The 15,605-nt window shown below is 37.7% G+C and overlaps 1 protein-coding gene across 2 annotated transcripts in view; it reads right to left on the bottom strand.

Annotated features, from left to right (window-relative positions):
- Positions 1-15,605, bottom strand: part of IFT81 (intraflagellar transport 81) — a 73,935-nt gene that overhangs the window by 1,904 nt on the left and 56,426 nt on the right. Inside the window, exons 19-20 of one of the 2 annotated variants that reach the window (XM_075041347.1) lie at positions 14,757-14,858; positions 5,075-5,415 (exon numbers count right to left, since the gene is read on the bottom strand). In XM_075041347.1, the coding sequence (XP_074897448.1) occupies positions 14,766-14,858 (93 nt within the window). In that variant the 3' untranslated portion in view covers positions 5,075-5,415; positions 14,757-14,765. Of the gene's footprint in view, positions 1-5,074; positions 5,416-14,756; positions 14,859-15,605 lie in introns of those variants that run through there. The other variant, XM_075041348.1, reaches the window with a different exon arrangement.

Genomic DNA, 15,605 nt, shown 5'->3' with positions numbered 1-15,605 from the left:
CTCTCTCTAGAAAGGATACTAACAAGCTTGTAGGGGGCTGTGTGGTCTGGCACAATATTTATAAAATGGCAGAGTTTGTTGTTTTTAAGGTGTTATAAAATTGCCCTACATTTTATATCTGTAACAGGTTGATGGCTAATTGGGATGTCATAGCTGTGATCATAGTATATAGTACTTACCTGTAGAATTTAATAGTGCAATGAAAGTTGAATTACTTTGCTATAGGACATGGGCCACCACTTCCTGAGCAAAGAAGTTGCTTCAGTTTTGAAGATATTGGTCAAGAGAACAGTAACAATTTGAAGTTGGACACATAAACACACAACACAGCCTCATTTCTTACAATGTTAAAACTTCAGGTAATTATTTTGGATAGTTTCTTTTTTGTGATTATTAAGTATGTTAGAACCAGAAATGCTAAGAGGACATTTAGAGTTTACCTTGCACTCTTCAACATGTAATGCATGCTGGTTTATATTAGTCAGGTTCAGGTGAGCTAGCCTGGTACTTAGCAGGCTAATGACAAGTCCTAGAAACTACCAGCTACAAGGTAGGGCAATAATTACTGTAGATTAATAGTACTATTTTATCCCTCTCTAGGGGCACTATCAATTCAAATTCTTTTCCTGCTTCATATGTATTTATGGGGATGGAACCAAAGTGTTGTACACTGAAAGCAAAACAGAGTGGATTGTACTCATCCACAGTGCTTCACATGATCCTGTCTGTGATAGGATGGATGAAGTAAAGAATGTCCAAGAAAAGTCCGTAAACAGCAACACTTTTCATATGTTTTTATTGGTCTGTACATGTTGATGTTTATATTCATCTGAGAGCAGCAATGACAACCAGAACGTAGCTCAGTAATGCCATTTTTTTATCTTTTCACCTTCTATTTACTTAGGCTTTGTACAGTAAGACTCTTTGGTTAAAGCGAATCATCTGAATTACTTGTTTTTAAAACTATTTTTTTCTTTTTTTCATCTCTTGACCCTCTCAGAAGATGTAATCAAGGTGGCATAAAATATATATTTCCTTTTTTTCAGTGTTATAGTACTGTACCATGAACAGTTCCACCATGCAACAAATGTCTGCCATTTTATGTATTTACTGAAACACAATGAAAAGTCACACTCTCTCTGACTTTTCAAGACTGAAAGGAAGACATCCAGATGCACTCCATGTAGGTGAGTAGCAATAATGTAAGATTGAAAAGCTTTTCTTAGTCATGGAGATTACTTCATTTTCAGCCATTGTTTGGGACTAATGACACATAACTACCACTTTTATTAGACTTGTGACATTTTGTGATGTGACACAAGCTGAAGTTACTTTCTATGTTTCTTATGGATGATTTCCTCCAAACTTATAGATAGTTATTAGCAACATAGTGAAGTAACACACTTCAGTTTTCAGACATTGATAAAATTATCATATACCATCAAACAAACTCTTTTATTGGTTATGTGGTATATTAAACAGATTTTCCAAAATTCTATTTAATATAAAATTGTTTTATGTTGAATTTTTTTCTCTCATGAAATAAGACAAAATGAGGGATTGAAACCAAATGTTCTGTTTGGTTTACCAGTTAAATTCTTCCAGTCTGAACCATCAGAAATCCATGTAACCCACAATCCACATGGGTTTTGTTTTTTAAAAGTCAGTATTTCTGTGGTAAAATTAATGGGTGCAATTACACTGTGTCTGTCACCTTCCCCTATCTTTCTTAGGGTCTTCACACCTGCTTCCTAACATGGGCTGTTCAGGAGAAAAAGAGTAACTGCTGGACTGTCTTCATTCTCTATTAATGTGACTCTAACCAAATCAAAACACACTTTCCTTTAGTAGAATAAATGGTATATTGATCTTCCATGTTTCTGCTTCCTTACCTCATTTCTACCATTCAATACAATCTATATAGGTATTTCACAAAAATTATAGGTTTTTTGATGGGGCTTTAACCTCCCAAATTACACATGGTAGTTTTTGGTCACTCACAGAACAAAAATTCTTACAATTAATCTGTCAGAGCTTGAGGCTTCCAGTATGAGAGATCTGGTTTTCTCTGTTGTTTATGCATAGATTTCTTATATGTCAGTGGTGTTGCATGTGAACTCAAATTATCCTGACCTACAATACTTGTTCTGTTTCAAGGTTCTGGATTTCTAAAAGATTGTTTAACTCCTGGATGCTTTTGGTTTTTTTTGGTGTGTGTCGTCCCCGTCGTCCCCGCCCCCCCCCCAAGTTTTGTTAGAAAAAGAAAACCTCTCCTGAGTCATATTTTAAAACTCCTGCTAAGCTCTTAAAGCTGCTTCTGCTCCTATGTCACAAAGCATTATTGAAAAGATATTCATTTTTACCACCTACAATTGCTCAGATGGAGAACTTAAAGAATTCTTTTCCACTCCCATGTTGAAACTATACCAGCAGCATTCTTATTCCTAGAAGTGAGCTACAATGATCTTCCTGCTATGTGGAGGTTGGGCTTTTTATGAGAACAATTGAACTTATAATTTAATATTAATAACATTAACAAACAATAATAATAGTAGCAATAGTGATGACAGTGTGATTACTGTTACTTGATTAATAATTTGCATTTGCAACTTCTAATCAAGGATCTCAAGCATTTCATAAATCTTAATGAAAATGATATTATACAATATCCCTGAGAGAACAGTAAGTATTATCATCCCTGTTTCACAAAAACGGGAGCTGAGGTTCAAAGTCATAGTCACACAGTCTGTGGCAGAACCAGAAATAGAAATAGAAATAGTCTCCTGGCTCCCAGACCTGTTTCTTCTTCAGTCACCCTAAATAGTTTCTAGCGTAGTTTTGTAAGACATTTATCACATGATTTTCAGAAATCTTGTCCTCTTTGTTAAGGAAAACGGAAAAAAAAATTAAAAATTAAGAAGTGATAAAAAAAGGAAACTACCTAATTTTTGAATGAGGTTGCTAGAATGATTCTAGCTGTTTCATGGGCAATGCCATCCAAGTTTCATGAGTTAATCCTGACCCTAAGTACACCTAAAATAGATATCTTTGCCTCCAGCTAATCAACAGGCTTACTAAGATTGCCTAAATAATTTATGTATAACCAACTAGTGGAAACTAGATCTTCTGTGATTTCCCTAGATACGTATTCTGCATGTATCATGTATATCCTTGTCTATTTCTGATATTCATTTGAAATTCAGTTGGGACATTTCAGAACATTTTTGTACTCCAGCTGTATAGCTCTAAGAAAAAGCCAGCTGGAGACATAATACAGTATCTTTGAACTGGGCAAAATAAGGTTTTAAATCCAAGTGGATAGTAGATGAAGATTCTGCATTTTCTGTTAATGAACAGTGAATTAGAATTAAAGAAACCCTCAGTTCTCACTCTAACACTGGCCCATGTGGATAAGTGTTTTATCTCTCTGTGCCCTATTTGTACAATAAAAATAATGGCATTTAGCAACAACATTCAAAGACAATATAGTGATATGCAGACAGATAAAGATGAGGTATGAGAGGATGATGAAATAAAATGAAAAATGAAATAATCTGATTTTCTTGTTTATAGCACAGAAAATGTGAAAAACATGCAATGCCAAATTGTGCTTTTTGGACACAACTGTGTAATGTTCCCTTCAATGGAGCAGTGAAATCAAGCTTGGATTAAAACTCGCTCCACTATGGAGAAAACAGATTTTCTTTTCCAGTGTCTGCAAACAGAAAGCAAAAGCATTAGCAGACATTGTCCTACCTTGTTCTGACTGCAAATTCAAGAATCTGTTTCATATCTGTAGCTGAAATGGAAGGTAAAGGTACAAACTGTCTATCTGTAGTTCATAACTTTAATCCAGAATTCATAACTGGAAAATATATTCTGTCTCTTTTGGATAGCAAATGCTAAAAGACAATTCTTGCTCACGTCTGCTCCACTGTGCCAGGAATGCTTTGGACTGTTTACTGTACATGTTGAGACTAGCTGCAAAATTAGACACAGGTTGTAGCTTCAATCAGCCATGCAGGAGGTGGAGGAGGAGCACCAGGTATTCCAGGAATAATTTAGGTGTGGCAGCCAGAAATTTTACAGCAGTCACTGAAAGAATACAGCAAGCATTGTTGCTACCCCACATTGGCTTGGCTCTGCTGTACTGGTTGGTGCTGCCTTTGTTTGGGGAGTTCATGGCAGCACTGAACTAGAACAATGCTTGTGTAGCTCTTTACACCTGTGCAAAAGGAGTATGAAGCACCATCATTCCAAATCATATCATTTTACAGGCACCTTTACCTCCCCATGCTATTTTTATCAATCCAATAGTGACCATCTATTCTCACAGTTAGTAATGTCACTATGTTCCTCGAATTTCTGTCTTTGCATATTCCATCTCTGCACAGTTGAAATTCCTTCAGGCCTGAGCCTAGGGACAGTACGTTGAGTTCATGTACCATTCCCAAATGTGAACTTGATTACCTTGCACATACAAGAGTTTTCACATTTCAAATGTCACAGAAAAGACCAAGAAGAAAGATGAATGAAAATCTCATTGAGAATGGTAAAGACATGAATTGTTTCTGGCCTGTATTCATGTAGCACCTGTTTATGACAACTGTAGGAAGGGATAAGTGGATTTGCTAATTCATATTTGCTGTGCAGAACTCCATACTGCTCTGCAAAGCTGGAAGATCTCCGCTGCTTAGACAGACCTTTAAAGGCAAGTACCACTTTTTTCAAAATGTCCACACTTACCGAGCCATGGTAATCTGGTAGTTATTCTGTCAAAGACTGTGGATGCTCATCATCTATAAGAAAACTTGCAGCATTCAATATTCTTGTACGTTGAGACAAGTTTAGGGTGGTTCTACATTGTGACACCTGTTAAGGCCTCAAAATATTAAAACTGGGCATTTTATAGCCATTTTGTGCTGAATATGATGTGCTGGAGCCATTAACAACTTCTATTGCTTCGATGTTTCTTCATTCTTTACAGACATCTTGACTGATAGGAAAGAGAAAGACCTGTATCTTTCCATGTGACTAGGGATGTATGCAACTCATCTCAACTGTTACTAAATGCTATGTCCAACTTTTTGATTAAATCCCTATCTCCTATACATTTACAATTTTGGCTTGAAAAGCTGTGGTCGCCACCTGAAACCATGACTTTCCAGTTAATCCCTTTGTTTGATCCTGGCTGACATATATGAGATTGTCATTTGTTACGGTTCTGTACATTTTAATTCCTTCTGAATCATCCAAAAAAGAGGCCTGAAGACCATTGTAAACCGAAGCAGTACCAGTAGTTTACTTTTTAGCTGTTTTGGCTCAAAGAAGAATCAATTCAATTATTCTGATTAGGAAAGAGGCTCAGTTAAATTCATTCTCACTTCAGTTTGGTGAGAGGACATTCTTCTTTTCCTATGATGAAATAAAAAGCAGACATTGAAGGTGGTTTTTTTATGAAGGGAGTATACAAATCTTGGGCTATAAATTCACCATGACAGTAAAAGATGTATCAGATTTTTTGATGGGTTGGCTTTGTGCCTGTCAGTAATGTTTACGCTAGAACATGTTGTCCATATGAACCTTTTTTACTTGATGCTGCTAGAATCTTTATGTGTCTGTCCTCTCATAAGCTGAATAAATGTCATACAGTACATTCTATCCCATTTGTCACAACTGCTATTGTGTGTCTACCCTGGATCCATACTGAATTAGTATTGATGAGAGATCCCAGGTACTTTATACAAAGAGAGTATCAAGGAGGATGTATAGAAAATACAGATATGAAAACAAAGCTCAAGTGCTCACTTTTGGAAGTAGCTGCATTAAAACAGCCTGCTGAAACATGTTTTGGAAGGTCATTCTCTTATTTCAGAGATGTTTGGGAGAGGTTTGACATTTTTATTAGTAATTGTTTATTCTTTGAGGTGTAAACCAGCTGTTGTGGCTTTCATGTGACTAAATATGTAAGTACCTGACATAAAACTTCTAAGTAATATCCTTTGAGAAAATTCTAGAAAAAGCTGTACTATACATAGAAATGCCACAATCTCAGATCCTCCCAGACCAAAAAGTAAATGATACCTAACTGGCAAGATAGGAATCTCCCTTTTATGAAGATATAAAGTTTCCACTTTTAGCTCTGGAGGTTCATGGCCTTCCACCTGCCACTGGGCCAGAATGATGACCATTTGTTGGCTTGCAGGGCAGTGTCATTTCAGAAAGAAATTCCACTTGAAATGGAGAAAGTGAACATTTTTGTGAGGTATATATCCAGTTACTTACATGACAGCTGTTTGAAGAAAGAAGCCAAGCACTTACAAGGATGATTTTAAATAGGCAGAAATTCTCAACAAACCATTCAGCTTTCTTTTAACTGGATTCATACAGAAGCAGCAAAAAATTAATTGAGGCCAAAATACATGTCATACTGAGTTTGCATTAGCTGGAGGGTTTGGAAATAATTAAGAGCAAAACTGTTAATACTCCATTTAAATAGCTGCTGCCTGTCTGTCCAGTATGAAAGCCCAATCTGTTGTATTCAATCAGCTTTCAGCTGCTACTTGCCAGCAGCCTAATTCCCCAGTCTTGTCTCTGTGCTGTGCTTGTGCATTCCACTACCTGCTAAGTTAAACCCTGCTGTCCTGCTTCTGCATGGAGATTTCTACTGCTATTCAAACTATCTGCACCGGTTCAGAATATAGCCCCCAAACCTGAAGGCTGTGTGAGTATCCATACAAACATGCCTGGTTTCAGTGGAGCACCACATGGGTGAAAAGGGGAGTCAGCAGCTGTGTAGCTTAGCTCACAGGATTAGGACTGGCTTGCTTCATACCATTCTCTATGCATTTATGCAGTTTTGACAAGCTGTTGACCTGCAACATTTCCACCTTAGGTCCTCTTTTTTTAAGTGATGCAACTGACAATGCAGAGTAAGTTGGTCATCCAAACTGCTATTAACCATTGTCACACTTCAGGTGATTGATAGCATATCTCAGTTTTCCTAAATTTCTGCATTTGTGTTCAGGTTCAATACATTGGCTAATCGTTTATATTGCAAAAGGATTCAAAAAATCAATAACTGAACTCCTTATGTGCTTAGCTTGTGCTAGGTTCTGTGCAAATTGTGAATGAACACTACAGGGAAGTCTCTGCTTAGGTCTGACAGTTATAAAGCTATATGGGTAGCGTTAGAAATACATTGTGATGAAAGGTATTTTCAGGTTGAGAGGCATTCTAAGCTTCAAACCTGTACCACCAGTTCGTTGCTGAGAAATCTATATTAAAAATGGCAAAGTTCATTGCACAGGCATTTGGAAGGAACTAAAGAGTAGTTCATTGACCTTTGCAGATTAAGTAATGCATATTGTCATAAGGAAGTGATATTTGAGTAACAAACAGCAAATGTACACAATTATCTTTCATTAACCTCTCAATGGAGGAAATCAGGATTTCCTGATCCTAACATGTTTAGTGTTCTTGGCATCTTGAATATATGATTTCTGTGGTCTGTGGACACATTAGTTCTCTAAGCATGTCAGAGGATGCTTAGTGCATTGCCTACCTTTTTGTTGTTGTTGTTCTGAAAGCATGCATATGCAGGAAAGAAGAAAGGAGGAAGAAGGCTAAGGAATGGGTGTGCAGATGGAATACTGAAGGCTCTGTGCTTTGCTCTCAGGTTTAACAGAAGCCTCAATGCTTGACTGTGTGCCTCAGTTTTCACTGAATTAAATGGGACTGAAGTGTTTGTGTAATACACAGAGAAACTTACTTCCACTTAAAGGGCTTTGAGGTAATGAACAGTAACAGAGCAACAAAAAGCAGTTTCGCTGCTTTTGCAGAACATTTATATTACTGAAAGAGGACATGAATGAAAATGAACTATGTGTATAATTCAAAATTTGAATGCAATAAAAGTTAAATATGTTCTTTTTTCTTTTGTAATTTATTAGCTCAAAGGATTTTTCAAAAATTTATGGGAAAAATTTATAGGAACTTTTTTTTTTTTTTCTTCTGGAGAACGAAATAATCTGTTCAAGTGCAAATGATTATGTCACATTCTTACATGATTTGCAAGAAGATGAATTAGTGGGTCTCCTTCTCCAGTCTTTCTTCCACTTTTCTAATTCTACATAGAGATTATTTTCAGATTCACTGTGTTGGCCTTTATGTGGCTAGTTGCACACCAAAATAAATTGGCCACGCTCTTGCTAAAGCAGTGTTTTTAAAGGTACTTCTTTTATTTAGAAATTCTTGGTACAGCATTATATATTTTTGAGAAATTAAGTTAGTGAAATAGAAAAATTTTCTGTTCATCAGTCTTAATGCTTGAGCTCATAATTGTGTGGCAGATGAAGAAAAAAAAAATATTGGAGCAATCCAGAGCCCCTGGACAAGAGCATCACTTTACTTCAGGACATTGAGATAATTTATCTGGGTGGCTTAGGAAAAAGTGCTAGATAAGACTGAAATTTGGAGAGGCTAAGCACGCCCAGGCTCAGCCTTTGGATTATCAAGAAGCGAATAAATCCTGCAACTAGCATCTGAATATGTTAATGCTGTAGATTCTAGCATGGAAACAGGAAACTGTATTTATGAAGCAAAAATATATCAGAGATTAATTCAGTTCTATATATAATATATACATTTTACATATATACAATCTTTGCCAAAATATGAATAATTTGCAAGCACACTGAAGTTAGAAAATGCCAGAATAAAGGTTGCCTTTCCACGTATATGCCCTAAAGTAATCTTTAATTACATGATTCCTGGCTTCTTTTTCTAACCCTGAAATTTTCTAATTTCAGTGCATGCTTGATTTTGCAGTCTTAATACTTTCTCTTTTAAATAAAGACTTTTGGGATGTACTTCCCCAGGTTTTCAAAAAAGCATTTGAAAACGATGATGTTCCATTGTACTAACATCCAGATGGGTCATCATCAGATTGTAACCTTTATCTGTCATCCTAGGAGACTCCTGAGTGGCTATAACTGATGTTGGTGTGATGTTGAAGCCTAAGCAATGATGCCGTGTCTGTCATGTGACATAAAGCTATAGGTGTCAGACAAGAGGACTGTAAGGTAAGGGAGCACCTGAACAGAGTTTTAGATAAAGTACTTATTATTGCTCTCTCTCATCCTTTTCTATTCATTAATACTCCATATTGTGCAACCGTTAACAACCTTGCTTAGACAGCGGTCACCTAAACTTCATCGATCTGATTCTGTATTGCCTTGTTCCATATGCATGGTCATTTCTACTTATGCAAAATGAATGTAAAATGTTGATTTCTGATTTGCTAACATTTTAAAACTACTTTGCACTTAGTTTATGCAGCTGTGAATGGTAGCACATAACGCTACAGCATGCAAATCCAGGGCCCATATGCTGAGGAGGGTTACACTTTAAGCTGATTTTTTCACCATGGTTGTAAGTCGGAGTAGTCTCACCAACAGCACAGAAGTTGGATCCAGTGTGCTAAATCATTGTGCCTTGTCTACTTCTTTCTATTGTGGATTGAAGAGTTTTGATCAATAGTGGCAACATGCAAAGCCTTATAAAAATTGTTAATTTCCTAAAATGTATTTCCATGCTTAGGCATCCAGTCTTTTGTATTGATAACTGAGAGGGTAATATTTCAAATCCCTCTCTGTGCACAATGGAATGCTCCAAAACTAGTATTCACCTCTGCTGCACTGAAAAGGCTGTGCAGTTCCAAATTCTAAATTGTCACAGAAGATAAGCTTTCAGGACTCGGGAGCCCGACTCTAATGAGATAGCTTAGAGGTAGAAAAAGATCCTACCTGTGAAGATGCAGACTGGGTGTGAGAGGGTTAAATACTTCCTGTATGTTACTTTTTAGTTGGTTAATTTAAGCCAGGACTATGCACCTGGTGCTGAAACTGCAAACAGAAATTTCTCTAAGATCTGGAAACAGCAACAGGCTGGCTTCCATAAATAATACTGGAAGTTAAACAATGATTTCACAAGGTCCAGGACATAGTATAAATAAGAAAGCATAAAAATCCAGGAAATCCTTAGTTAACAAATATTTTGTTTTAAACATTATATGCTTTTCTTGAGCTTTGAGAATCATCTTCACAGTAGACACTAAACTGAGGGTAGTAAAAAAAATTTTTTCTCTGACTTGAGCAAGATATTTTGACATACTGAGAGCACAGTTTGTTCTCAAGCTTTTCAGAGTTAAACCAAAAGCTCATAGACCTGGAGAAAGGTAAGAAACCAATGAAATACTCTATTAACAAGAGACCAAGCTTGTGTCAAAAAAATGCCACATACTGACACCAACCATTACAGTATTTGGCAACTGCAGGAGATTGGATTAGTGCAATATTTTGAATTGAACAATCCCAAAGGATGTTCTAGGCATGTTGGGCCAAATTCAGCCAGGAGGTAAATGTGTCAATTTTACTGGATTTATACCCAGGGGAATTTGGTCCTTTCTGTTGGGGCCAAAATGCTATGCTCAGTTTTAAATTGAGCAGCTGTACAAAAGTTGTGACTTCTTTCTTAAAGAAATAATTTTAAAAGTCATCCAGTTATTTCAGGTAAGCACAGGTACTACTTCAGATAAATGATTCTGCTGGTTTCATATTTGGCTTCTAGAGCAAACTGGGTTGCTGAAAAGTGAAAAGGAGGGAAATAGGAGCAATTTTGAGACAGTTTTACTACTTATGGTGTACACTGATATTTGCTGTTTCTATGCTCTGTTTATCCTCAGTCCACCCCACTCTAGATTCAGGACTTGTTTAGGTCACAAGTGTTCCCGTTCTCTCTAAAGCATCTTCTCTGTCTGGTATTTATTACATGGTCCAGTGAACTGAACGACCTGTGAGCAGGCCAAATGCCAGAGGAAAACATGCACAGGCTGGAGACAGCCAAAAAAGTACTGGACAGTCATTGAGAAGCCATGAGGGTTTTTGTCCTGTTTTGCTTTGTTTGTTTTTTTCGTAGCTATGTTGTTTTTGAAAACCACAAACTCTAGTCTGCAAAATACATATTTTGGCTTTATAGAGGTTTCTATATTCTGTTCAGCCCACTCAGTAGTATACTAACTTTTGTCATATGATTTGTTTTACCGTCTCCATGGGAAAAAAGTGTTGGAACTGTAGTCCTTGTTGTGTGGTGTTTAGGTTTATTATTTCTATGTTTGGATTACGTGCAAATGAGTAACTACGTATTGCTTTGGAGGGAAAGGTAGCCATCGGTTCCTGAGCAAGTTCAGGAAACCTGGCGCTTGTATCGAGCTCATGTAAAAAGTGTGGCAGTGGGTAACTATTCTGTATCAAAGAGAAGGATTTTCCTTATCCTGCTTCAGAGCAGTAGGGAGGCATTTCAGCAGCCATTACAATAATTTCTGTATCTCGGGAGGCTCAGAGTTGCTGTAGCAACCTTTTGCTAGATAGGAATTTGGCTGGTGAAGCCCCACAGGAATCTGCTCCCACTCTCAACTACCTCTCACATCACCGGTCTCAACTGCCAGGGAGAAACCCCAGCTGCAAATCAGACGGGGTGAGGGACCTCTTTCCACAGGTTCCTCACAAAACCTTCCCCTAATTACTGGGATCAGATGCTTTTGGGCAGTTTTCCATGGAGACAGAGCTTTGCTATGGGTACAGAGTTCTCTGCCTGAACCCAAATTGTAAAAATGGTCATAGTAAATTTTGTGCATACAAACAAGCCCTATTCATGCACTTGCAGATACAAAAACTGAACATGCAAAAGCAGGGAGTGCAGTTTTAGAGACCAGTGTAGGAAGTTTGACTGGGAGGCAGCAGTAGTTCTGGTGACACAAAAGAAGTATTATAAAGTCACTGAGGGGATCAGGCAGATGGGAACAGACTTGAGTAGGAAGTAATACAGACAAGGTCCCCAAAGCCTGTTACTTAGATCTGGATAAAAAATGAAGTGTGAAGTTGGTCAGAGCATGAGGGGATGCATCGCTGCTAAACCAGTTCCTTCAAAAGTGTGAAGTAGTTTCTAGAGTAATGAAAGACAGTTTTTTGGCCTTTCAAGCTGCTGTATGGTTAAGAATACTATTTGGAAGATATTATTTATAGATAATATTTCCCAATGGTTATAGAGAAAAGACAGTTATTTTGGACTCTTGGCATTTATTTTGAATTATACAGGTGATTGGCATTGTTAAACCACAAGACCTTGTATGTAAAGCCTAGAAAACAATAAGTAATATGATAATTAAAACAAGACTTTGACATAATACATAGTTCAACAAACAACAACTGCCCCACATCTGATACTTCTGCCAAAAGAAGAAGTCGTGATCGCACCTTATACCTTGCTACTGGTTTTCTTCCCTGTATCCTCCCTCATAGTAAGGGTACAGGCACTGGAAACTCATCCAGGAAGGAAAAAGTTGATTTTAACCAGGTAGATTCAGTGTTCAGCCCTACAAGAAATTTTACCAGTACAGCTGACAGACAGGTCAGTCACACTGTGAACTGAATGCTGAACGAGGCTGTCTGCACATTTTTTTCCCTCCATTACTTTTCAGGTGGACAGCAATGTGGCGTGGCTTGCAATTCTGCTGCATGAGCACTGGTGCCAAGATGATTGAGGGATGGCACAGTTGCACAGGGACAGGGACAGCAGAAGCAGGGAACCGACTTCAGTGCCTTAAACCCAGACTGAGAGTTCAGAACGCCAGCTATAGCGTCAGTCTTTGGAGGGTTCAGTTAAGCAAGCATGCTCAGAGCTTATCTGACAGCTTGTCAGATAAGACCGGGTCTTCCTAGGACTGTGCACTGCCTTCTGTTGTAACTCTGCTGGAGGAGGACAAGGAGATGGCATAACTATTCTTTTCCTTTTATATATTGTTTAGTGATTATTGCTTTGGAATCAGGACATGTAGGGCCAGTTCCTTCCCTGGTTTCCAGTTCCTACTCCCAGATCTGCTTCTGTAATTCATCAAGTCTGCTTAGACTAAGACATCAAACAGTCACAGAGCAGGTACCAAAATCAGTGGTAGTTTGAATTAATATTCCGAGCTGGAGAACTAGATGGGTGAGGACCCAGCCTACACTCATTTTTGCCAGCTGTGTTGCAGGGCAGCTGCTTCTGGCAAGCAGATAGCTAGGGAACTTAAATTTAAAATTGTCCAACAAGGATCACCAAAGCTAGCCTCGAAGCACTCTGAGGGTCTTTCTGTACTAGAGAAGTACCAGCTTAACAAAATGAGTTGTGAGCCTATGAGGTTAAACCAGGTCGAATCCTTAATGCTAATGCAAGATTTAACTCTTGCAGATATTATTTTAAGTTGTACAGACAGGTCACTAAATACAACTAAGTGTGAAAAATATTGTTTAAATGATTTTGAATTGTGTGTGTAATGATTTTCGCTGGTTTCAAGCACAAGTAAATTAGGGTGAATTCCAGAAAAAGACAATCTCTGGTTTTGGTGTTTTTTTAAACCAAATACTTTACAGTCTGAAGCACTTTTTAATTATGCAAGGAATAACAAAATATATAGTGTCTTAGGCTGCAGACAGATGTTAGGTCTCAGACAGAAAGTGGGCCCATGTATGGTTATAGTCAGTTAAATGTGTCACTAAGTGGCAGTAAGAAAGGCAAGTGGGCTTTGGAAAGCTGACTGATCTCTGTGCACCAGCAAAGTACTCAAAACTGAATAGGGACTGTGCCCTAGTTAGACTTATTCTAACTATTCAAAGCTATGTGTCATTTCATGCAATTTGGGATACAGCCTGGGCTCTGTTTCGGGGGGGTGTGTGTGTATGTTTTTTACTGTATATTTTTAAAAAGAGCACCCAGTTCTGAGGAATCTATTCCCAGCTAAAGCACACAAGCTCTGGAAAGGTCAGAGAGAGGCATCTCTAGCTTTGGTAAATAAACAAATCTCTTCTCTGTGGCTGGGATGTTGTATTAATAGCAGTAGATTTGGTTTCGCATTGTGGAGCTCCTCCTGTTTCATTGCTATTGAAGATAAGAGAACACAAAATGTTCTGTCACCCTCCCTATGAGAAAACAAGCCAACAGGCAGAGACTATTATGTTTAAAGATATTACTAAGGCAAAGACTTGGAGAATGCAAACACTCAGGTTTGTATTGAGTAACTACTGGATACCATGGCTGGCACACCAGTAACTTGACATTATTTAATGTCTTCCATGAAAGAGTTTGCAAGACAAAATCATTACAGTAGAAATAACCTAACAATAAGAGTTGAGCCTTAAGCAGATAGAAGTTGATTTTTCCCTTTTGCATTTTTCTTAGTGATTCAGTTGCAGCAAAAAGTAACAGGTCTTTCCTGCTTCTTAACCTATTCACCTGTCTGCTACAATCTGTTTTACTTCCGTTTGTAACCTGCAGTTATTCAGACCTTCATTACAGGATACTAGGATTAGAAAAGTTTCTCCAAACAGTTCCTGAAAGGAAAAGATTTCTTGTGAAATTGTAAAGCCCTCTAACTTGGCAGTAAGCATGTGTAAAATAAATTAACCAAGCTGTACTCTAGAGCTTCTCTACACAAGTTACCTGGGAATAATTAATTCTAAAATTCCACATGCGGAATATTTTACCCTGGAATATGTACTCCTTAGTGGAAGGCAGATTTAGCCTATGTTAGCTAGTGGATAAGAAGCGTGATGGGAAGAAATGAAGAAGTTATCCTTAGCTAGTTAACATATATGACGCATACAATTGGTTTTACAACACTAGGCAGCTATTACATTAGCTAATACATGCTTAAGACATACCTCCTGTCCTTAGTGGCACCTTTTCTCCAAATCGGGCATCAGTCCAAAAAGGAGACAGTCTTCTCTTCTGCATATAAGCATCTTCTGTTGGAGAGCAGATTGCTAGATATAAGTAAAAATAAACATGAGCCAAATCAGATAATTCTCCTCGGAACAATTATTTTCGTTGCCCTTGAAATGTCATCAGCTACAGATTTATTTCTTTCCCTGATGCTCAGGTAGAGAATCTGTTCAGAGGGGAGTTCTTCCTGCATGTAGAAGGCATTTTGTAAAACTACACCTCTACATAGTATACATAAACAAACCAAATGACTCAACAGAAAAAAGAGTTACGTGCAGTGAGATGTTTTCCTCTGGGAATATTTTTACTGAAGGAAAATAAAAATATTGGCAGAAGACAAAGACACTGAAATCACCGAAATTGTGCTCTCCCCAGTCCGAGTCTGACCTGTCTGGAATTTAATTTTTGGATATGGTGCCTGATCTGGCCCTAAGGTAGCAGTCCACCTTTCTATCTGTAGTGGGAAAAAGACAGTCTCGGCTGAGGTTAAGATGCTGCTTACATGTAAGTGTTTGCAAGTGAATATCACTTCCCAGCTGCTATACTCATTGCATTTTACAAAAAAGGATTAATTATTTCTTCTATATCAGTACCTATGCAAGTTCCTCTAAAAAACTCATAAGAAATTCTGGGCAGAGACAATGGACTTATTTGACAGCTACCCGTGACTCTTTAAGATGATTATAAACGTTCAGAGAAAGTAACAGTCTCTGTAGTTAGGAATTAAAAAAAAATGGTAATTGTTCCATATTGTAGCTTCCTTACCATTTGAGAACAAACCCAAATTT

The sequence above is a fragment of the Buteo buteo genome, chromosome 11, assembly GCF_964188355.1.
Source record: "Buteo buteo chromosome 11, bButBut1.hap1.1, whole genome shotgun sequence".
Taxonomy (NCBI): Eukaryota; Metazoa; Chordata; class Aves; order Accipitriformes; family Accipitridae; genus Buteo; species Buteo buteo.
This window is presented reverse-complemented; position numbering and strand designations above follow the sequence as displayed.